Source organism: Akebia trifoliata, chromosome 15, assembly GCF_017979445.1.
Source record: "Akebia trifoliata isolate Shusen 1 chromosome 15, ASM1797944v1, whole genome shotgun sequence".
In the NCBI taxonomy this organism is placed as follows: Eukaryota; Viridiplantae; Streptophyta; class Magnoliopsida; order Ranunculales; family Lardizabalaceae; genus Akebia; species Akebia trifoliata.
The window spans coordinates 27831683-27856517 of NC_141389.1; the positions used below are offsets into that span (position 1 = coordinate 27831683).

The following is a 24835-nucleotide window of genomic DNA, read 5'->3' on the forward strand; positions in this document are numbered from 1 at the left end:
GGGGTGCAATTGGTAATGGGTGGTGTGCAACTAGCCACTTCCTTTTTAATAACTCTGTCGAGGTTTTCAAGATGTTGCCCGGGTCATCATATTTGTCGAATGTGACATGGTGTGATGTGTGAGACAATTTTCATTGAATAACTTTCTCGTTCTTGAATGATATCGAGATGAATTAGACGAGTCATCTTGATCGTAAGTGAGATTTGAAGCCATTGTCTCGACTCCTCTCTTCATGATGTTTTTAAAACACGATTTCCTGTCTCGACCCATCAAATTGACTCATTTCAAGTCTCATTTTGATCAAGTCAAATCATTTCAAATGATTTATTAATATATTTGTAATTAATATATATATATATATATATCTCTAAGTTGGATTAGTATTCTTGAAAACTCAATCATAAAATCCCAATTTTATTTAAATCATTCAAAATTAATTATTTTATATCACAAAACTTAGATTTTTTAGACAAGTCAATGTAACTGGGCCTTTTTTATGGGTATAATTGAGCAAATCACATTGACTATGTTGTCATCTTGCCTCCAAGACCAAGATGACTCCCCTGAGCGGTTTCGATTTGAACAAGTTTTAAAATCGTGCTCTCAATCATGGATTCATGGTTTTGCAAGAGTTCTTCAAGCTCCACCTTCATAAAAATCTATACCAAAGATTTAATTTGACAAAGTATAGGTATTGATTGACAAAAAAATATTATGTGTTTCTCAATGAGCATGCTTTAGTTACAGGTTTTTGGGGGGTTCTTGAGCATTTCAACTATCTCCATAGCTTTCTCATTTGTTCCATATATGTCACATAATCTGATGTCATGTCTCAAACTTCATTCACATGCATATCATTTCACTCATCGAATGAGGTATTTGATTGTTATGGTGGTTGACCTTTCTAGAAGCATGTCCAATATTATGTCACTCATCACTCTCGTTGATCTGCTTCGTTGTGGTTTTTTGCTAGTGAGAACTTGTCTTTTGTCAATTATTTTGTCACCTCTTGATCGTGATTAACGGTTGTTGATCACGAGGATTCCGACTTTGGTCTCCTTGTAAGGCTTGATAATATTAAGGGGCACTAGCTCAAACCTAACTGCATATGATAATATCAATGTTCGTCTTCCACCATATGTTTTTGGACTCAAAGACACCCATTGTAGTTCCAAGATATTACTGTCATTATGAATCAAAAGTTGTCTTGATTAGGATTGGGATTGAATTTCAACACAACATGGACTTTGATCATTTACCATCACAAATAGTCAGAATGTAAGTGAGATAAAGAGTTCAACTAGCCTTACTAATATTGGGTGAAAAAATAGGTAAATTTGACTCCAAGGTTCGTCAAATTTTCCCCTTCTTTTTCACATGGTGCGACTTAGTAAGATTTCAGCTCTTTCCAAGGGTTGTTGAGCTCATGACGTTGTAGCATCTAAAAACATGATCCAATGTCAGATGCCATAGGATTGTAGAGGATAAAATTCTATGAACTTTGAAAAAATAATTTCATAAAAAATGTTATTTTCAATTGTTGAATTTTAATTTTAAATTTGAGAGTTTTGTGGAAGTTTGATAGCTCGTTCATTTTCAAATCTTTGGATTAAGCCCAAAAGAAATTGTTTTCTTTTTTGGATCCAAGTTTTTCCATAAAATCTAGAGGTTGTGATTTTGATTGCCAATGTGGTAATTCATTTGATCTCAAGAACCCTTAGTAAGAGTTAATATCTTATTAAATTAGTAAGGAAAGTGTTTTTCTACGGTAAATGAAGTGAGATAATTATTTAAAACTTAACCAAAAAAATAATCCGATTTATAATAGTGGATTCATAATGATTAATTTGATCCAAGATGATGGACCCAAACACTCGATTTTGGATATTTTGGATAGTGGGGTGAATGGGTACCCATTGATAACTCTTAGGTGGGACCAAACAATCACTCTGTACGCATTGTTAACAAATTTTTGTGTCAAGCTGATGAGCCAATGACATGACTCCATGTGCATTGCCAAAGCAAGTAAGATCGGTTAGTGGAGAGAAAATTTTTGACCTAAAAGGGTTTCCATTTTAAGTAATTTTCAATACATGTGGCGTCATGCCATTGATTCATCAGCTTTGCACATAAATTTTTTAAGAATAATGATGAATGCATGCAGTTTTAGTACGCGACTGACGTGATAAGGGCACATAATCACATATTATTTTCTTGTGTATTCGATGAAAAAGTTATATGATTCTGTGCCCTTGATGTAAAAGAATATGATGCACGAGATACATTGTATTATTATCAATATATCTCATCACCAAGAAAATAATATATTAAATACTTTCAATTAAGACATTCTATATTTATAATATTTGTATATTATGTTAGTTTTCATATCTTTGTTGATGTAATTTTTATAAATACCCTATTAGGGTCATGTAATATTTATCAAAGAATTTCAATAAAATTCAGATTTCTTCGCTTGCCATGTCAGCTGCCTACCCAACCATGTACTAAAATTGTGTGCATTCATCACGACTCATTTGTTAGTAGTAAGAGTGCTGATTTTCAAACTAGAAAGTCTCCACTCGGTAGACGTGGCATAGACAATGACTCATAGATCTTTTTCTTGGGATACACAACTGCATATCTCTATAAAATATTAAAATTGTGAATTTCAAGGAAAAATATCTATGATTCCATGTTCATGCCACGTCATCCAAATGCTGAGTGAGTGAAGAGTTTCTAGTTAGAAAATCATTATCCTACAATTTGCTACCAACATTCCTTGTAAAGTAGTTACAAGTGGGACTGTGGCAGCATCCATCATTGAGTCTTGTCTTTTCATTTCTCTATACTTTTGCTCTTTCTAAGCATTTTGGGTCTATAGTAGCTTTGATTAGTTCTTCTAATCTTCTCTATATTAGGTTTGGTTTCCTTTATTTTGCAGATATTTGTTGTTTAGTGTGTGTTTTGGGGTAAAAGAAGAGAGAAAGTTGGAATTTTTTTTTTCTTGATTGGAAAGGAGAGGAGATATGGGTAGGCTATATTTGATTAATCTGGAAGGCAGGATCTATAGCTGCAAGCACTGCCAGACTAATTTCGCTCTCTGCGAAGACATTGTTTCCAAGGTTTCATATCCTCTCACTGTAACCCATTAATCCTTCACATTCCCATGTTTTTTTAATAATTATTTAATTCTATATTTTGAGTCTTTTGTGTTTTATATAATTTTTCTGTTGAATTTTTTATGAGTTCTTGTGGATTTCTGTATCATGGGTTCCCTTCTAATCGACGAATTTTTACCATTTCATAGGAGTTTTGTCCATTTGAAGAAAATTTAACTGTTATTTCTACCTTTTTTAGGATTTGATTGATTTTCTATGTTCATTCATGTTTTCTTTTGTTCCTTAAAAAAAAAAAAAACTATTTTTATATTATTAGAGGACCCCAAGATACAAGCTTAGCTAAGTTGGTAAAAAGGCTTGAGGAGTGTTGATCCCATCACCTCTGTTGCTTGAAACAAGAGGATTTAACATAGTTGGACTTTATGTATTTATTTATTATAGATTTTGTTCAAAATTCTCAAAAAAATAAAAAAATAAATTGTTCCATTGCTTTGGGTTTTGTCTTTTGGGGATTTCTTTTGGTGTTTTAATCATGTTTGTGTTATGGGTCTCCAATTTCCTTGATTATTGATAGGATATATGTTACCCAATTGGTTGCTACTAGTCCAAACCACGAACCAGTACTAAGTGAACTAGTTCGTGGTACGGTTTGTATTGGGTTCGTAAAATCAAGCAAACCATGAATCCACTGAATTTTGATTGGGTTCGGCGAACTAAAACATTTGGTTCAGCGAACTCAATAGTTTAGTTCGGCGAACCAAATAATTTTTTAATTAATTTGGTGAACCAAACCAATTTATTATATATATTTTTTCAGTATTTATATTTAAATTTTAGATTATTTTATTAATTTATTTCTATTTAACTTAGATTTTTTTAACATTATAATTGTACATACAACTTGGATATATATATGCACAAGCAACCTGGCTAGTGATCCAATCCAGGAAATCAAAGTGATCCAAGAAATGAATTATCTCTACCTACCCTTACGAACCGGGTTCATTCTAGAGTGACAGACCACAAACCTGAATTTGAACTGAGCAAACCCATGAACCAGTGCAAATCTCTTGGATTTAAATCTCACGTGGGTGCCCGTGAAGGCCTTCCTCTTCTAAAATTTCATGTCACAAAAAGAATTAAACCCTTTAGATGCTAACAATATTTTAAAAACCGGATTTTCAACATATTTTAAAATATGTTTGGACACATCGTTGCCGCATTTCACACCAACAAGGACTTTTTGGTTTGTGATTCAACATTTTGGTATTCAATCTCCATTCATTTCCTAACAACCTCAACTTTGTAGGTATATAATGAAAATTTATTTATGGAATTTGCTCTGATAGGGTGAAAAGTAGAGATTGCTTGAAATTACAAAGCTTTTTTGGGCACTTGAATAAAGTGCAAGTTAATGAATGAGAAGCAATGGTTCTCATGAAGACATGTAACCTCATTTTGTAGATATATATGGTGTAATATTTTTAATGGAATTTGTTCCGATTGGGTGAAAAGTAGAGAATACTTGAAATTACAAAAATTTCTTGGGTGTTCGAATAAAGAACGAGTTAATGAGAAACCGTTGCTCTCATGAAGACACACTAAGTGCAAAAATCTCAGTGAACATGTTAGCTTGTGCCGCCTCTGTTACTGCCCAGACTAAAAAACTAGAACATAAAATTTGACCAAAAGACAAGCTGTTGATCTGACTATTATCGCAGAACACAGCTTTCTTCGTAATCGGAATGACATACTACATGATGTTTCTCTTGCATATTAAAGCTTGGCATACTCAATCGACACCCCTGGCATGACATGTTTGGGAACCGTAGATCTGCACTCCTCAGGATACTCAATCAACTTTTATGGGGAAGTGCGATTCTGTATCCCGAGGAGTGCAGATCTACGATTCCCGAGCATGTCATGTCATGGGTGTCGATTAAGTATGCCACGTGGGTAAGTCAGATTATCACGACTCTTTTTTCAATGTCCAATACATGCCTATTTAGAGCAATTCAACTGTAAAACGTTTCTAACTCAGCGTTTTGCTTCTGTTCTTATTCAGTCTTTCCATTGCAAGCATGGGAAGGCTTATCTCTTCAGTAAGGTGTAAGTATTACTTGATTTTACATATCTTAATTGCCATTTAAGTTGAACCATTTGTGCATAATTGCCCTTAATCAGCTTACAAGCGTGGTTTTTTCTCTTGCAAAGTGGCTACTTTGTACTTTTAGCCTTCAATTTTATTTGAGTTGGTCTCACTTGATAGTTAAAGACCTATGCAGAATGTATTTGTCCAATCCAGTTAAGGTTATGTGGTTTGTTCAAGTATGTCTGATTATAATAGGAGAGACGAAAATACGAGCATACCCTCTCCCATTATGTCCTAGACAAGCATATAAATGGCTCATGTCCTTGAAGAATCGTAATTGTTTTTTTTTTTTGTTGCACATTTGGAGGCTCAAATTGACGTATTCTCTCCCAAATGCTTGACAGTGTGAATGTCAATGTGGGAGAGAAAGAAGAAAGAATGATGATAACTGGGATGCATACGGTTGCCGACATATTCTGTATCGGTTGTGGGTCGATTGTGGGGTGGAAATATGTAAGATCAGGAATCCAAGCTTTTAAATTTATGATTTCTACGTAATAATAGTTTTGTAGTCGTTTGTGATTCGGTGGTTCTCTTCTAGGAAGCTGCCTATGAGAAGGGCCAAAAGTACAAAGAAGGGAAATTCATCCTTGAGAGGTAAGTACTAACAAGATGGCAATTATATTAGAGAGATTCTATTGCCACACTAACTTTTGCTAACACCACCACAATCAAAGTATTAGCACGCGTTTTGGGGTGGCGTTAGCAAAAGTTGTTGTGGCAATAGAAGTTGTCTTATATTATTGGTCTACAAATTTAAGGGAAAAATACTTATAGGACCTTGGTGGAAGGACTTTTTTCTAAATAGTCCCTAAGTTGTGGGCGGTTTCTCAATAGTCCATTTAGTAAACTTTTCTTTTCTTAACAATCCCTGGACCTCATCTCTCACATTTCTCACGATTGAATGCCCTAACCATTAGAACTCATTATTTTCACCCAAAAAAATTAAATTTTTGGCATCTCAATCGAGTTTCAAAGACACCATTCCATTGAAGGATTTTAGAAGGAAAAAAGAAGCTATTTTAAAGGGTTTTTTCAAACATTTTGAAGGTGCACATAAAAAATAAAAATAAAACTAGAGTTTTTTTCACTTTTTTTTTTCTTAGTTTTGAGATGAAAATCGAGAAAAAATAGTTCTTTTGGGTTGAAATCATCTAAACAAGTTGTTATCTCAAGTTTTTAGTCAATCTTTCTAGTATTTTTTTCGAAAAAACTCAAAAATTGAAAATGGGTGGGTTTTACCAATGTCAAGTTCGATAATAAATAAAAAGTGGTGAACTCAACAGTAAATAAAAAAATGATGAACTCGCCAATAATGAGGAACCATTAAGAAATAAAAAGTTTACTAAATGTCCTATCAAGTTATCGCCCCAAACTTATGGACTATTTAGAAATAAATTCCTCCACCAAGGTACTTTAAATAAATTTTTCCAAATTTAATGGTCATTAGAAGTGTTTGAGATTGAATTTTCTTGTCGAGCAGGTACAAGGTGTCGGGTCCCGATGGGAGCCATTACTGGGCCAATCATGAAGCTCAGATTGATGGCAGTGATGCAGACGATGCTTAGTAAACTTTCCGCTTAAAGGTGTTTCACTTGTTCTAATTGTGAATTCTCTATGTTGATGATCTTGCTCAACTTTTCTGGATTCTCAAGACAATCGTAATTACATTTCTATTTGAACAATTGTGTATCTGATCCATAAGCTAGGAAATGCTGATCGGGCAGTGAAGTCGTTTCTAGGAAATATTTTCCTTGGAAAATGCGATTTTCAGGTGTATGATTGCTCATTTTACCTTGAAAATCATTTTTCCGTTGGAAAATGATTTCCTCATCTAATGTTATTCTGTCATGATTACTTTCACCTATAAAACTAAAACCCAAAATCTTGTTTTGACATTTTTCATTTTGGGAAGTGTCACGTTTTTGTGAATCTTTGAGATACCCCTGCGTTTTCAAAATAATGACAGGCCCTTGACTTTGTTCTACTCTAGTAAATTAATACAAAACGACTTAGTTTTTATTTTTCTGCCAAAATTCTATCTCTGATAATCTCTCGTGAACCCTAACCCCTTGCAGAAAATAATTCTCCAAAAATCCTATCTTGTTTTTGGCTAGGGGTGTCAATGGGTCGGTTCTGATTTGGTTCCTAAGGAACTTAGAACTGTAACCATTATATTTAGTTCGGTTCTTGTTCTTGTTAGTTCTAGGTCCAATTCCAAAATAAATGAAATCGGAACCATTAAAAAACATGAGTACCCATCGATTCCAGTTCTCAAGAATCAATTCAGAAAAAAGTATTTCAAATCATTATATATATATAAATCCTTTTAAAAAATTAACATATTATCAACAAAATGATTAATTTTATTATTATTTGTTATACTAAAGATTCAAATTAATAAAAAAAAATTCAAATAAAAATTTATCTTAGTTAAAAACAATAAATTTTTAGAAGAGTAATTCATTTTAAGCTCCAATCGGATAATTTATAGGAAAAATTAAAGAATTTTATATAACATGGGTACATGTTCTGTGTGTTTTGCTCAATCATATGCCGCTCTGTCATTGTCTGATTTTTGGTTGGTAGATCTTCATTGGGTTAATTTTAAAGTAAAAATACCTTAAATCATTTATAATATGGAAAGAAATAACAAAATAAATCGGTTTCGGATGCCCACGGGTACCTATTGGATAGAATCTAACGGTTCGGATTCCTATTGGTTTAATTTCATTTTAGACCCAACTTTTATAAGTTCTAAGAACAAGAGATCTAGAACCAGGGTTTTCGATTTCGATTGGATTTCCATTAAATAGGTACTCATTGACACCCCTATTCTTGGCCTTGGCCTTAACTGATTGAAGATAAGGGTATTTAAGTAGTTTTATTAATCTATAGAGTAGACTAAAGTCAAAGGACTTGTAATCCTTTTGAAAATAGAGGGGTATCTCAAATATTCAACAAAATGTGGTTAGGGTTAATATCCTTGTAGATCACTGGGCTTGAAAAATAAAGGGTAAATTACACTTTGAACCCCTATGATATGGCATAATTTCACTTTGACCCCTAACATTTTGACAACCACACTTACCTTCCCTTTAACATTGAAATGCGAGGGGATCAACATAAAATTATGTGAAAATGTAGGGGATGAAAGTGTAATTTATCAAAGAAAATAGTATTTTGAAAAGATTAGTGCTGGAGTGACCTCAGCGATGAACACATGGGGGACATCTTGATGTGGTGGTGGTGTGCGCATGTTCGTAGATGCATTTTACTCGTATCTCGGACAAAATACATCTACGAGCATGTGCATGCCATCATGTCAAATGTTTCTTGTGTATGTACCCTATAGGTCACTCTAGCATTATTCTTTTAGAAAAATTTCCCACTTAAATTGGTGATATTAGGTGTACCCTTTTGACCTCAAGTCAAGGTCATTTTTTTATTGATGATTTAATAGTAATTTTTTATTTTTTTTAGAAATTTGATTTTAATAATTTAAGTATTTGATGGAAGAGCATCTTAAAAAAGAATAATGATTTTCTGATGCCCCTTTCTAACACACAACCTCATATGCCCTTGATGTGGCATATGCTAGAATCATAGATTATTCTCCTCGGGAGACACAATTGCACAAATATATGGGATGTACAATTGTGTATCTCAAGGGAAAAGAATCTATGGTTCTAGCCCATGCCATGTCAGGGCATCACTCTTAAATCATCACGTTGACTTACGGTCAATGGAGTATATATTATCTTGCATGTTGCAAGGGGTAAGCCTAATATACCTAATTTAACAGGGGTATTTCTAAAATATTAAAAATACCAGGTGGCTTTAAATGACCAAGCTATGGGTACCTTAACTAACTCCGTGAAGTACATGATCCTCATCCAATTCGACAAAACAGTTTAATTTAATATATTTTGAAAACGTAGGAAGAGAGAGAGAGAGAGATCAAAACGGGTTCTTGGTGTTGAATGCCCGATCCTCTTTCATTCCCCCTCTTTTCACGCACTGTTCTCTTCAAACCAAAACAACGAAGCATAAAATAACAAGAAATGCCACTCGTTCTTCAAAAACTCTATCTCTTGTTTCTGCAACAATGGCGGTCGATCCAAGCTAACAGTTTCCGTTTCAAATATAACGGCGTACTTACGGAAATGTTAGAAGCTGAACGGTAGATAAGAGTTGTGTTTCTAATTTCAGGTGGAAATCGTTAAGTTCCTCGTTTATAGAGAGATTCAATCGGTGAAGAAAGGAGAAAAGGACAAATTTTTCCTATTTTTACAGTTTTGCAGCTCGGTTTCAGATCTGTAGCTCCCATTTTCTGTTTTGGAGGAATCTGATGGTTCTTTTAGCGTAGAAATTATAAATTTTTGTGAAAATTAGGTTTTTAGGTTGGAGTCTTGGACATCTTTCCTATTTTACTTATTTTGGTGAGTAGAGGTTCGATTCGAAGATGAATCGCAGTTTTAGGGCTCAGGAATCGCCAATGCAGGCGACCGTACAGCGTAGGCATCAAGAGAGGAAACAGACTGGAACTATGGTGAAGGAGAAGGAAGAGGAGCTCGCTTTGTTTCTCGAGATGCGGAAACGCGAGAAGGAGAGGGACAATCTGCTTCTTCAGAACGCCGAAGAACTTGATCCTACGTTAGGTATCTGTTTCTAGGTTTTCGTTCACCTGTTTATTTACATTTTTTTTTCTATACTGCTGTTAACGTTTGCATATAGTTTCAATTTAGTTTCTTTAAGATTTCATCCACCTACGTTAAGTCTTTTCTGTCTATCGGTTGTCATGATACGAGATATTCTTCTAATACAGGAGTTTAGAGCATAACAGGATCTTCATTTTCGCTGCAAGCTTTTTTTTTTCCTCTCTTAAATGCTTCAAAATACATTTTTTGGTGCAAAAATGGCTGTCCAAAGAAGGCCTTCAATCCCAATTGGATTTTCCTTTTGGGAATCTTAATAATTTCGAAGTTTAGTGGATATTAGGATCGCCATTTCCGCTCCAAGATTTTTATTTTTTAATGCTTCAAATTTCAAAATACATTTTTTGGTGCCAAAATGGCTGTCCAAAGAAGCCCTTGAATCCCAATTGGATATTCCTTAGGCATCATAATAATTTCGAAGTTTAATGCATGTTAGGATCACCATTTTCACTCCAAGTTTTTTTTTTTTTTTTGAAATGCTTAAAAATACATTTTTTGGTGCAAATAGAGCGGTCCAAAGAAGCCTTTGAATCCCAATTGGATTTTCCTTAGTCATCTTAATAATTTTGAAATTAAGTGCATGTTAGGATCACCATTTTCACTCCAAGATTTTTTAATTTAATGCTTTAAAATACATTTTTGGTGCAAAAATGGGGTCCAAAGAAGCCTTTGCATCCCAATTGGACTTTCCTTAAGTCATCTTAATAATTTTTGCTTAGAGATTTTTTTTTTGTGCTTCAAAATGCATTTTTTTGGTACAAAAATGGCGGTCCAAACAGGCCCTTGAATTCCAATTGGATTTTCCTTAGGCATCTTAATAGGTTAATAAGTTCTGTGAATTGGAGGGTTTCTTCAAGTGTGAGGACAATGAGCACAATAACTTAGTTGGATGATGATATGTAGTGCAACCGTGATATCATGTGTTTGATCCGGCTTGTCTACTAACTTAGTTGGACAATGGGCACAATAACTTTGCTCTTTTGTTTCCATCTTAACTGATATTTCATGGTTGCAGGATCTAAACCTGGCAGTTCTCCCATATTCAAGATTGTGCAATCTATTCCCGCACGCAAGACATCTACTGACGATTTCTTAAACTCTGACAATGATAAAAATGATTATGATTGGTAATGTCAAACATCTCTTTGATCTGCTGTAGGATTCCGTTTCTTTGTTAACATTCATTAGTCTCATAATTGGCTGCTTTCTGCATACTGTAAGTGAAGCAATTAATTCCATTCAATATCAAAATATGTTTTCTCAGATTTTTTTTCTTAATCAACCTTAATTTCTGCTATTATTAAGAGGACATAAGTTTTATTTGTACTGGTGCAATACTTTTAAACTTTTATTGTTCATAGAAGAATAAAACATCGAATAGAAAGTAGTAGTCTATAAAATTTCCCATTTTAATGTATCCCTATAAATCAGACAACCATCAGAACTGCACTTTTCTTATCTCTTAATTCAGAACTGATGACATCCAAGCACGGTTTCACCTCTCGATCTCCCATCCAATTCAATGCAGTAGCTGAATCCCTGATTTGTTTCTTATACTTAGTCAAAGGATCTTTGTTTTTATATATGACCCATCTGTGACTTCCATTTTCTTACTTGATCATTGCTTCCCCATTGCTGATATAGTGGATATTTATAAGAATAATGATTTTCTGACATCCCCCTACGCCCCCTGATGTGGCATGGGTTAGAATCATAGATTATTTTCCTCGGGATACACAACTGCACATATATATGGGGATGTACAGTTGTGTATCTTGAGGGAAAAATCTATGGTTCTAGCCCATGCCACATCAGGAGGCGTATGGGGGCATCAGAAAATCACGACTCTATTTATAATTGTGCAGACCAATGTTTTGAAAACTGGATCAGATTGGATGATTCAATGTGTGACCAGTGAACTGGCGTCACAATGGCTTGGATGGTTATTAACTTATTGCTTTACAATTTTTTTAAGGTCCTGTTAGTCAATCAAACCGAGCAATTTTGTGTCAAACCACTCAATATTATGTTCTTTTTTTATGTATAGAAAGAAAAAAAAAACAAACAACAATTGTCTAGATCAAAACTTAAAAAAGGAGACAAATTTTCTCTTCGTTTTGTCCTCTTTTCTCTGCCTTCCTTTCTTTTGTCTTCTGTTATTCCTTTCTCAATGATCCTTTCATCACTTCGTATGTTCTGGGCTTCGCCTCTCCCTATCCTCATTTTAATGCTAGAAGATGATGGAGCTTGTTTCTTCAACCTCTTTCGCTCTCGATGTTTTCAAGTTGTACAATCTCATGACCATCTGAGATTTTCTTATTTGATCTCCCTTATTCCCTTTCACTGATATATATGGACTTCCCCCCCACCCCAGAAAGGAGATGATTGGCGACATGGTTGACCTCATGATTTGTCACAATAATTTTTTCTTTATTTGCTAGTCAAGCATATATATTTTTTTAATTGGTGAAAAGCCTATTTAAAGTTAGAAGATTTTTTCACTGACGATGGTGATGGTTTTCTATGATTATTGGAGCATATATACGTTTGAAATGAATTCATAAGTGGTACTGGTTCAGGTTATCGAATCATGCTCGATGTGAAAGGGTGAAGGTGGATATGTTTTTAGCATTGTTATTTATCGAAGTTTTCTTCTGCTTCCAGGCTTTTAACCCCGCCTGGCACTCCTCTTTTTCCTTCTTTGGAGAGAGAATCACAGAAAACCGTCATGAGTCAAATTGGAACTCCTAATGCTCGTACATCCATATTGAAGTCTAGGGTAAGAACTCTGAACTCCATTTAATTTAAATTAAGTATGGTTGATCTCATGCCAATAGTTGAACTGCTGATACATTTAGTATGGTATTTGATAGTTAATAGGATGAGCAAACTATAAAGTTAAGCATCTCTAATGATCATAACTGTGAGACCATTTTATGGTACTCCAACTTCAATTCTCAGGGAATTTATGGTCACTACAGTCTAAAATTACACCACCCATAATTGCACTGGCTCTCCTTTACATAAACAAACATAGCAAGGATCCACAATCCAATGGGTAATATATATCCTTCAAAATCAGAATGCTGATTGGAGAATCAAAACCATCTGAGCTATCCGGATATTTTAGAACCCATTAAATGGTGGGTTCAACCCATGTTTGACATGCTTACAGTTACTTCATTTTGGTCTAACAATACCATACACACAGCCCCCTTGAGTTCTAATTCTTTGTTTTTAAATGGATTTTTTGTGTGGTTATTGTGATTGCAAATTTGCAATATTTCATTTTCTACTTGGGTATTTTGGTTAAGGGTCTTGTTAACATGTGTCCTAAGGGCACACATTTAGGTGCATTAAATACACCTTGGAAATAAGCAGTTGAGGGTATTTCTGGTAAAAATCTTTTGAGGGCATTTTTTGTAGGAAATTCAATTTCCGAAGTGTATGTAATGCACCTAAACATGTGCCCTTAGTGCACGTGTTAACAAAACCCTTTGTTTAATAGTCAATTTTAAGATAAGTTGCTGTACCATTCAAGCATAAATCACATTGAGATAGGTAATGATTGGAATCAATCGCAATTCGCAAATTAATGAGAATCTTTCTAACCCCCCAAAAATTCTAATATTTCATTGAGGTGTCCAAGTTATTGTTTTGGATGTAATTGGTTGCTCAACTGACCCCAAAATTTTCGGATAAGGCTTTGATAATGATGATTTTTGTTCTGGTTTTTTAGTTCTTATTCTTTATTGCCTATTCATACTGCCAAGTCATTTCTCTTTTGTGGTTGCAGTTAGCAAATTCCCATGCAGAGTCTACTTCAAGGAGTAGCTTAGTATCCAGGCAGTCGACTCTGTCCTCTGGATTGAACTCTTCTAGTACTGGAATTCGCAGGCCCTCATCATCAGGGGGGGCAAGTTCAACTTCATCTAGACCTCCAACACCAACCGTGCGCCACACATTACCTGCCACAACTAAACATTTGAGACCTTCCACACCCACTTCTAGGGCCACCTTACCTTCATCTAAGACTACTGCCCCTCCAACAAAACCCTCTAACCCTTCTGCAAGATCTTCCACACCAACATCAAGGCCCAACATGTCTGCAAGATCTTCCACACCAACATCAAGGCCTACCACGTCAACATCCACTGTACAAGCATCAAATTCCATAACAAGGTCGGCAACACCAACTCGGCGGCCGTCAACCCCATCAAGTATATCCAAGGTATCTGCACCTCCTAGTCGGCCTTCTTCGGTGACCAAATCACGTCCCACTACAATGAAAAATCCCGTCCCATCGCAAGGCAGTTCTCCAAAGGTGAAGTCCAGACCCTGGAAACCTTCAGAAATGCCCGGTTTTTCACTAGACGCTCCCCCAAATTTGAGGACATCAATGCCTGAAAGGCCAGTTTCTGCCTCTAGGACTAGGCCTGGAGCTCCCAGTGCCCGATCCTCTTCTGTTGATCCTCCCCCAAATTTAAGGACATCAATGGCTTCCAGGCCAGTTTCTGCCTCTAGGGGTAGGCCTGGAGGACCTAGTGCCCGATCCTCTTCTGTTGAGCCAAGTTATAACGGAAGACCAAGAAGGCAATCATGCTCTCCTTCGCGAGGACAACCTCCAAATGGCCATAGCAGCAGAAGCTCTGTTCCCGCAATTAGCCGTGCACGCTCCAATGGTAGTGACAATGTGAGCCCTGTTTTAATTGGTACTAAGATGGTAGAAAGAGTAGTAAACATGCGGAAACTGGCACCTCCGAAGCAAGATGACAAACGTTTATCTCATAATGACCCCATGGGAAAATCATCCTCATCTCCTGATAGCTCTGGCTTTGGAAGAACACTCTCAAAGAAATCTTTAGATATGGCGCTGAGGCATATGGTATGTATCCCTCTGCAGCTTGTACCGTATTATTTGCAAGTTAATAAAGAAGCCAAGGAGGGTCGAGGGTTACCTAATTTGTTGGTAAGGTACCAAACTGTGAACCTGTTCAAACTGAACGAGTTCGTGGTACAGTTCACTCAGTTCATGAAATGCAGCAAACTCAATGAGCTGCATTTTTATTATTTTTTTACATGCCCCTGCACATTATGATAATATTTGAGACACCCCAAAAATATTCAACTTATAGCATGCCCCTTTGACCTTGGTCCTTATTAATAGACTGATGAAAAATGACTGAATAGCCTCATCTTCAACTGATTAAAAAAAAAAAAAACTTGGTTTTTTCTTCCCAAAATCTTCCATTGATCACTTTTACACCCTACTCTTCTCTTCAACCTTCAAATGCCCTCATCTCTGTCAACCCCTATGAACTGGATTCATTCTCCAAGTGGCGAACCATGAACCACGAACTCGAATTCGAACCGAGTGAACCCACGAATCAGGTAACATAGAAATGGTCTACTAATGCATATAAGGTACACATGGATGATAACCAGATCGAACAATCTCCCTTGGCATCCACATCAGTTCAACTTGACAGGGATTGAAATTGGATCTGGGTCCCAGAATATTTCATATTATAAAATATTGGTTGTTTGGTCAGGCACTTGTCATGTACCCGAGCCACTTCATGTGGCACACTTGGGTGTTTCAGATCTACCTATTTAGGTGTCGTCTCACATGGGTGTTTCTAGAACTCGTAGTAACAAAGAAAATGGGGGGCTATAATAACATTGACAGCCTTCTGTAGTCATATTTTGACTCCAAGATACAACATTTGTGCAGGATATAAGGCGACGTGTTCCAGGTAGCTTACGCCCATTGATGACAAACATTCCAGCTTCCTCTATGTACAGTGTAAGATCTGGGCCCCCAAGAAGCAGGACAGTTAGTGTTTCGGACTCTCCTCTTGCCACGAGCAGTAATGCCTGTTCAGAGCAGAGTGTCAATAACACTCCCCTATATTTCGATGATGATGTAGGCAGTGAGAGAGGATATATATCCTCTCCTGCAAGCCAGCATGGCAGGTGTTCCATAGAGTCGGTAAACCCTGAGAACCCTGAGAACCCTGAGATCTAAACTGGTTGTCAATGATGGGGAATCTGAGCTGACTTAGGCTTGTTGCTTGTAAGCTTTATGTAAAGTTTATTGTGCAGGGTTGGCAGCTAGGTTTTCTTCTTCATGGCCTGTTGTATTACTAGTGAAATCTGTTAGATGTATGTGCCGAACCTTTCTTACTGGTTCATCAACTATTATTTGGGGCACCATGAACTCGTAACCCCACAATGTCAGAAATGTTAACTGGAAATCGGAAAGTTCGTTTTTCTGCTTCAAAAAACATTATTTTTTGTTTACAAAGCACCATTGAAATTGCTTCTACTGTTGTATTGTTAAATTGAGATCTTGATACTTAGGAAATATCAGTTCGACCGAGCATAGTAACAAAAATGGCATTTTTATTTTTAGTTGTAAAAATTGTGTCTTGTGTATCTGACGATTAGAACAACTAAAAAAATGTTTTTTCCCAGGAAAAAAAAAATTTAAACACTCTTGTTTTTAGAATAATGATTTGCTGATGCTCCCCTCAGACATACACTCCTTGACATGGCATGTGTTAGAACCATAGATTTTTCCTTGGGATATGCTATTATTCATCCCCATAAATATGTACAGTTGGGAATAAAACTAAGAGTCGTGATAATTAGGGTTGTAGCTAGGTTCGGTTTGAGGTCAAATTGGAATCAAACTAACATAAGTCGATTTCACTAAATAAGAATCAAAATTGAATAAAATTCCATTGGAATCAAACCAACCCAACCGAATTAAAGTCGGTTTGGTTTGGTTCAGTCCTATGAATTGCCAATATTCTATAAATTATAAGTAATATTTTTTAATGAAAAAGAAACATAAAATTTAATACAATAAATCACAAATCTATTCATACAAAGTCATTAGTTTATCTATAAAAAAGATCACTAATCTATGTCCCAATTCTTAAAATAATTCATAATAATTATTATATACATATATTTATTTATTGTATTTCTATACAAGTTTGATCTGAATACCGAACCAAATTGATCGGTTCTCCATTTTGGTAATCTGGAATTGAACCGCAACTTGCTCCAAACCGAACCAAATCACCCCAAAGCTCTCGATCTAATTCAGTTATCGGTTTGAACTGGATCAAGTTGCACCCCTAGTGATAATATGATACCTCACTTTGACACATGCCCCATCGCAAAATCGTAGATCATTGGCCTTGGGATATGCATAACCATAAATCTATGATTTTGTGATGGGGGGGTGTCAGGAGGGGGAGAGGTGGTGGTGTCAGAGGGGGCGATAGAAAATCATTACACTAAAACTAATAAAAGAAATAGATTAAATTGTAAATCAGTCCATCGATACAAGTGGGCAGCAGAAGCAGGACTAGAAATCTCATCTGAAGGCTAGCCCCATCGTATTCCCTCGGAAAATCCAAACCCTTGGATAATCTCATAGTAAAATAAACAAAATTAACAGATCCACCACAGCCATGTACTATAATAAGTTTTTTTAAAAAAAATTAGAAGGCGGGCATGTACAAACACACATGTATCAAAAGAGCTTATTTGTAATTTAAAATATTGGTTAAAGGGAAAAAAGAAGATACTTTTTGTAATTTAAAGTATTGGTTAAAGGGATTTTGAAGATTTCATTGTAAAAAACATAGTGTTGTAAGTGTTGCAATTTTCATATTTTTTTATTTTTATTTTATTATTATTATCAAAGTGACCTTGTTTATAAGTTTAAGGATCCGATCTCATAACATAAAGGAGCAGTTCTAAAGTATGTAAATTATATACCTTATCTTATATGTTGTTTAAATAGATTTTATATCAATCGGATTTGATCCGAACCAAATCAAATCAAATCTTCTTTTTTTGTTTGTTTGTTATCTAAGTGGACTTGTTTTGCAATCAATATTGATCTCTTATAAATAAAAAAATAAAATAAAACACGATTAACAATAGAATCATCCAATCATTCATAGAAGAAATTGGGTGAATCTCTATTTCCTGCGTTGAATATGACAAAATTCCAAATTTGGTAAACTGTTCATCAAGAAGATGAATAGTTTTGAGAGTATATATATATATATATATATATATATATATATATATATAAAGAAGAGATTATTATGTCCTTGTCTTATCTTCTTTTACAGACATAATAAATGAATTTTTTTTCCTATTTAATATAATAAAACATATAGATTTTCACCCCAACTATAACTGGATGAGACGTTTATGCTACAAAATTATGAGTATGTTGTTAGTTTTTTTGTAAATCATTCTCATATGATCAAAATAGGTCAAAAGTTATATCTAAATCTTTGAAGTTGTGAGCTTATCATTCTCCTTGCGTGATTTATAGATGTAATTTGTATTACATTGAGATCTTAGTCACAATCAAGATCCCATACAAATAAATCACAAGAATAATAGAAAAACAAGAAAAAGATAAAGAACACGATAATTTTTAAGTGATTCGACAAAAGTGTCACATCCACGAGTTCAGGGAGCCATTCTATTATATTTCATATTTATGTTACATGAGTAATCATTTTACGTGATAGCTTTCAAACCTCTCTCTCTCTCTTTTGTATCCATCTTTTCCTCTCTTTTTTTTAATCTTATTTTCAATGAATTTTATCCATTTATTAAAAAAACTCTAAACTTTGAATAGAATATGAAACATTATCATATTATGTTACAATTGTCATGTGCATCTTTTTCCAAATATAATAATTATTTAAAGAAGAAGAATTTCAATTTAGATAGAGTTTCATTCAAATATTGTCACATGTCCATCTCGAGATTCTTATTGATTGGTGCGGCATTAACGATTCATATAGTGAGGGCTTTATCCCTCCACATAATTCCGCCATCATAAATTGTCATAATGAATTGTTGGTGGGTTCAATTAATGGATAGAGTGAAATCAATGGTCGTTTAATTGAGAGAAAGGGAAGTCGATGAGTAAATGTTCCATCAAATGAGAAGCTCAAGGATATCTAAGAAACCCTAGAAAAACTGAGTGAGAAGAAGAATATTGTGTTCCATTTGACCCTTTATAAAAAGGGAGGGAGGAAGTTGTAAAACATACATTCATAACAAAAAGCATGAGAGTATTTTTGCCCCTAAAAGGTTTTTGTGTGTGTGTGTGTGTGTTAAGAGTGCTTAATGAAATTCTTATTACAAAAATCCTCTTTTAAAATAAAAAAACATAATCCAATTGACTCAATAAAATGTTCATTAACACAACTGATATCTATATAAGAGCTTAAACACATAGCTCAATTGATTTGTGTTAATCAACCAACTACTCCAAAAAATCAATTTGACGGGGAAGGCGCAACTATAAATATAAGAGGGTCATGAGTCGAACTGAGACACGATACGTGAACACGTGAAATCCGATAGTGCAGGCAAATAATACAACACTCAACACTCCCCTTCACCCATAAGGATGGAAAATTCCCACGAGGAGACTCCTATTCGTGACCTATACAAACCTAGCACTCTGATACCATATTGACAATCATTTACCCTAAAAGATTGATTTTATGGAGAATGGGAGAACTATTAATATAAGAGAGTCACATGACTTAATTGGGGAATGACACACCCGAGAGTGGAGGAAAATATACTCTCAACACTTCCCTCACCTATAAAAATGGAAAGATTCAAACCGCTGTCCTATACAAACACTTTGATACCATGTTAACTAACTAACTACTCCAAAAAATTGATCTGATGGGAAAGGCGGAACTATTAATATAAACAGATTATGGGTCGAATTGAAGCATGACATATGAACACATGACACCCGAGAGTGAAGGCGGATAACACAACACTCAATAGTTTGAGATATTGCAAAATCATTTTGTGAGGTGGTTCAAGTCCATTTTTCCCATAAATAAATAAAAAAGAAAAATAATTATACAAAAAAAAGATTAAATATTTTAATATTTACAAATAAAGATCTATTTTTTCAAAAAGAGTGGTGAGCATTGAAATGTACATCATGGGGGACATTTTTGACATGAATGTGTGTCAGAACTCAGAATCATAGAGATCTCACTCATATCTCAATGAAAAAAATCTATGGTTTTGATGCACATCCACAGCAAAAATATATCCCAGAATGTACATTTTATCGTTATTTCAGCATTATCCTTCCAAAAATTAACAAAGAGTAGATCCAATAATCAAGTGGGTGCAACGATCCTCAGTAAGATTTGAAATCTTACAAAATCACATTAGCTTTCTCTTTCTAATTATACTCCTCAACTTTTTGTATTTGAGTCGCACGGTAGGAATCTAATGTTTCTTAAAATCCTCCAAAAACACGCCACGTAGATACCGTTTTGGATGATTTAAGAAGATGTAATCAAATAGGATTCTTAGACAAAGTTGGACAGTTCAAGTCTCTCGCAATTCTTTCTCCTAAAAGGACTTGCGATTTATCATAAAAAGTCTTCCAAAACTCTATTGCTTACAGCCGTCTGGATCAGTCTCCTCCAATCCTGGAAAACAAGGTACGCTTTACTGCTTTAGTATTTAGTATAGAGATCTCGATGAAAAACATCTATCCATGAATGATTTTTTATAGAGTAGGAGGGAAAGAGAATTTTTCATAATTTTTTGCTCTTCATGTTTTCAGTAATTCAAATTATTGAAACAAATCAAGGATGGGTGATTGGTCTAATCTCCCACAAGAATTGGTTGTGGAGATATCCAAGCGGCTATCTATCAACGAAGATTATATTCGGTATCACGCTGTTTGTGGTTCTTGGCGATCATCTTTATTGGAGAGTTCTCCTCATCACTTACCATGCCAACTTCCATGGTTGATGCTACCCTACAAAGACGACGAAACTAGCACACTTCGTGGCTTCTTCAATTTGTCTAATAATAAGATTTGTTGGCTTGAGCTACCCGAGGCTATTGGAAAACGTAGTTGTGGATCTTCCCAAGGATGGTTGGTACTTGTGGAAGAGAGTCCGGCCATTACACTACTAAATCCTCTCACAAGGGTTCAAATCCAACTCCCACCCGTTACAACATTTCCAGATATGTTAGATTTTCGGATTTCGGAAGTTGGTGAAGAATATCTTCATAGGGATTTAAGAGGAGACATTGTCACACGTAGCCTAAAAGAAGTGGCATACATGTACATGAATAAGGTAATCTTGTCCAAAAATCCTACCCACAACGAAGGATATACTGCAATGGCAATCTATGGAGATGTCATAAAATTGGCCTTTTGTAGATCAGGAGACGACAAATGGACTGTAATAAAAGACAGTAAGAGGAATGCCTTCAGCGACATCATATATTATAATGAACAATTCTACGCTGTCGACGGCCAAGGACGTGTTGTTGTTTGTGATATTGATACCGATCCTTCTTCTCCAAAAATAATTACAATTACACCATATAAAAATTTATTCTGCGATTATGACAAGAAACTTTTAGTGGAGTCAGCGGGGGAGCTCTTGTTGGTCTATAGACACAGAATATTTCCCGAGGAAGATGAAGATGACATGTATGAAACAGTATTTTTCAAAGTTTTTAAGCTAAATCACGAGAAACGAGAATGGGTCGAGGTGAAAAGCTTAGGTGATCGCACGTTGTTCTTGGGTGATAACTGTTCTTTGTCTTTGTGTGCTAAGGACTTTCCTGGATGTAAAGCTAATTGCATTTACTTTAGTGATGATGATAATTTGGGGGGTAATACTGACTCAGGTGGCAGAGGGGGAGGTCATGATGTAGGTATCTTCAACATGGAGAACCAAAGTATAGAACCATTTCCATATTACATAGATAGGTCTAAGGTATTTTTCTACCGACCCATATGGGTCACACCCTCCCTATATTAAGCAGTTTGTAGTTTTATTTAATTGAGATTCATTTTATTTTCTTTTACGTTAAATAAGTATTTCATTAATGAAACCGGATGCTATAGACCAAAATACCTTGCACACCTTACCAACTTAACTAAGTTGGAACCTTGACATATTTGTTGTAAGAAGTTATAAGTAGATTTATGATTGTGTGATATGAAGTATGTTAGTGTGTTTGAAAATCAGAGTGTTGGAACTTTCAAGAGTTCAACTTTCAACAATTGATAGTGAGGGGTAAAAGTAGCTTTGGTGTTTGATTTCAGAATATCCACCCAACCTGAAAGTAATAGTCCAAGACTCCAACCTTTCCATCAATTAATGGTGGATAATCTCTCTCTAATACATTAGCATATAGTAATATTGTCATTATTTCCCATATTGGACGATGGCTCTCTCATACAACTTATGCTGTTAATAAAGTGCGAAATTCATGTGTTAATCAATCTTTAATTTATGAGTCATGCTGGAGTAACACTGTAGGAACATTGTGGGGGACATCAGCTGACATGGATGTGTTCAAAGATGATGGCTAATCGTGGTGAATTTGAAAATTAAGTTCACCGAACCCAATCAAAATTCGAAGGGTCCATGGTTCTCTTGATTTTAAAAATCAAGTATGAAGCATACCGCGAGTTGGTTCAGTTCGTATTGATTCACGGTTCAAACTAGTACCAATGAATTGGGTAACATAGATCTAATCAACAGTTCCACCATCATGAATGGCAACACGATGATCGGTTTCAACATGCTTGAAGTTTTTAGGATCGATGGTATGATTAGTCGTATGTATGCATCATAGTCTAGCAATCAATAGAATACTTCATTAAGGTAGTTCTTAAAATATAATTTAAAATTATATAATAATCACATTATAATCCATTTACAAAGTTTATTTTACTAATATAATTGAAGTGAAAATGTCTAATTATATCTACATCAGAAGCAAGAATTATTTTTTTGGCATGAGGTCACTCACGCTTCTGACAAGCTTTCTTTATAGCAAAGAAAGTATGTTCTTGAACTTCTTTCAGAGACACGGTTTCCTCTGGATCCAAGCATTCCATCAATGCTGTGGAGAACCTCGTCATTGTATCATTGAAGTGTGCAAAAGCAAAGTATTTTATAGTTCATAGATCACTAATTTGAAACAAAGCAAATATATGGCAAGACAGATTTCTTGTTAATTTTGAAAATGGCATCAATCAAAGTTTGATTTACAGAAGGTGCAGAAAACCCATCATTAATTTTCAGATCTTATCAAATGCATTAAAGATTTGAATTTAAGATATAAACGTATTAATGTAGAATGCTCTATGTATCAGAACAAAGACATCTTTATATATATAGCTAAGCTTTTATTTTTATGTAAAATTTTTTTTGTAGCACCAGGAACAAATTCCTTTTTCACCTAACACGAGCATCATATGGATAAAACACAGAATCTCGAATGTCTTATCAATGTACACCAACAATCTCTTTAAGTTATCGATCCCTACAGATCGGGGAAATTTTTAAAATTTCATGGTTGTCAATGTAGATTCAAAGAGCACTCGAGTTCACTTTTTTGAGGCTATCCCGAGAGAAAAGGCACGATTGAGACCGTCCACACATGAAGCATGAAAAAACAAACAGACCATCATAAGGTCATATCCAATATCCAATATTCAAAAAGGATGACAAAGCGAAGCAAATGATGAAAATATAACAAAAATTATATAAAAAAAGATATACAAAAGAATGGTATATGAGTGCCTAGCAATCCCTTTTCTGTCTCATCTTCTTTTGGTACTTGGCTGCACAAACCTCCTTCTGTTTCCGGTCATCCACATCAGTGATTTCTATTTAGAGTTGCAACGAAGATGGAACAGAGAGTAGTAGAAATTCATAGGAGTCTAAATGCATTGATAATCACCACATTCCATCATTGGACCTTCTAATGGTTTCTCATTGGTCCATTATGCGCCACACTAGACTTTTCTTGTGCCTTAGTCAGGCCTTTTTTTTAGGGATAAGTGATAGAAAAGTAAGGGGTAATAAAGTTGGAGGGGTATTATAGAAAAATGGATAAGAGAGGAAAGACAACAAAGGTGGAGGGGCATGATTGGTAAGAGGGTAGAAGAGGGAATGAAATAAAGTTGAAGGGGTATTGGAGAGAAAAAAAAAGACAAAAGTTATCCTTGACATTCATGGCAAGATGAAATCCCAATCTATCTTTATGTTAGGGATAAAGGGAGTGGGTCTTGAATAATTAAGTTTACTCATTTAGATAGACAACATAGTCGAGTCATACCTGGGTGTAAGCAAGTTCAAAATTTAAATGAATGAGTTGACCCGGGCAAGTTGAAATGAATTCGAAGTTCATTTAGCGAGTTTTTCACCATTGAATTGTTCACCTTATTGGTTTGAATTGTTGGTCAAAAGTGTATAAGGAGCTTAGGGGTCTATGTTTTGAGGATTTCTTGTACAAGTGGGATAGCATTTGCTGCTCTATTCGCGAGTAGTTCTGTGTTGTAAGGTTTACCCAAGTTGATCATCTCGACCGTCTTGGTTTTGTTTAATGAATAGAATACTATTTATCAAAAAAAAAAAATTGTTCACCTTATTGACTCACCCATTTTTTTAATATAATAATCCAAGATGTTAAATATTCGTGATTAATATAAAACATGACATTTCATGACCATAGCATCAATTGAATCACTTATCTACCAACTTGATATTTGAGTGATTATAATATAAGTTTGTTGCACTACCAATTTATTACATTATTTAAGTTTAAACTACACATTCAAAGCATAACATTATTTTATTTTAGACCTAGTAACATCCATCAACTTCTTCATTCCTTCGGGGCGTCACGAGGGTGTGGAGGATTAACATAAACAGACATAATATATGATTTTTTTTTTCCCTATTTAACATAAAAAGACAATAGATTTT

At 35.0% G+C, this 24835-nt stretch overlaps 3 protein-coding genes across 3 annotated transcripts; all 3 read left to right on the plus strand.

The window, feature by feature from the left end:
• Window positions 1–2785: 2785 nt before the first annotated feature.
• On the plus strand, window positions 2786–6959 carry LOC147385005 (protein yippee-like). Its single transcript, XM_086426761.1, has 5 exons — window positions 2786–3125; window positions 5188–5231; window positions 5619–5727; window positions 5816–5871; window positions 6758–6959. The coding sequence occupies exons 1-5, from the start codon at window positions 3030–3032 to the stop codon at window positions 6840–6842; spliced, it is 390 nt and encodes a 129-aa protein (XP_086282887.1). The 5' UTR covers window positions 2786–3029; the 3' UTR covers window positions 6843–6959.
• Window positions 6960–9224: 2265 nt separating this feature from the next.
• Window positions 9225–16394, plus strand: LOC147385006 (uncharacterized). The gene is made up of 5 exons (XM_086426225.1): window positions 9225–9935; window positions 11008–11119; window positions 12657–12771; window positions 13789–14877; window positions 15727–16394. The coding sequence occupies exons 1-5, from the start codon at window positions 9740–9742 to the stop codon at window positions 16018–16020; spliced, it is 1806 nt and encodes a 601-aa protein (XP_086282351.1). The 5' UTR covers window positions 9225–9739; the 3' UTR covers window positions 16021–16394.
• A 4286-nt stretch (window positions 16395–20680) lies between these two features.
• LOC147385007 (F-box protein SKIP23-like) lies at window positions 20681–21871 on the plus strand. Its single transcript, XM_086424994.1, has one exon. The coding sequence runs from the start codon at window positions 20681–20683 to the stop codon at window positions 21869–21871; it is 1191 nt and encodes a 396-aa protein (XP_086281120.1).
• Window positions 21872–24835: the final 2964 nt, after the last annotated feature.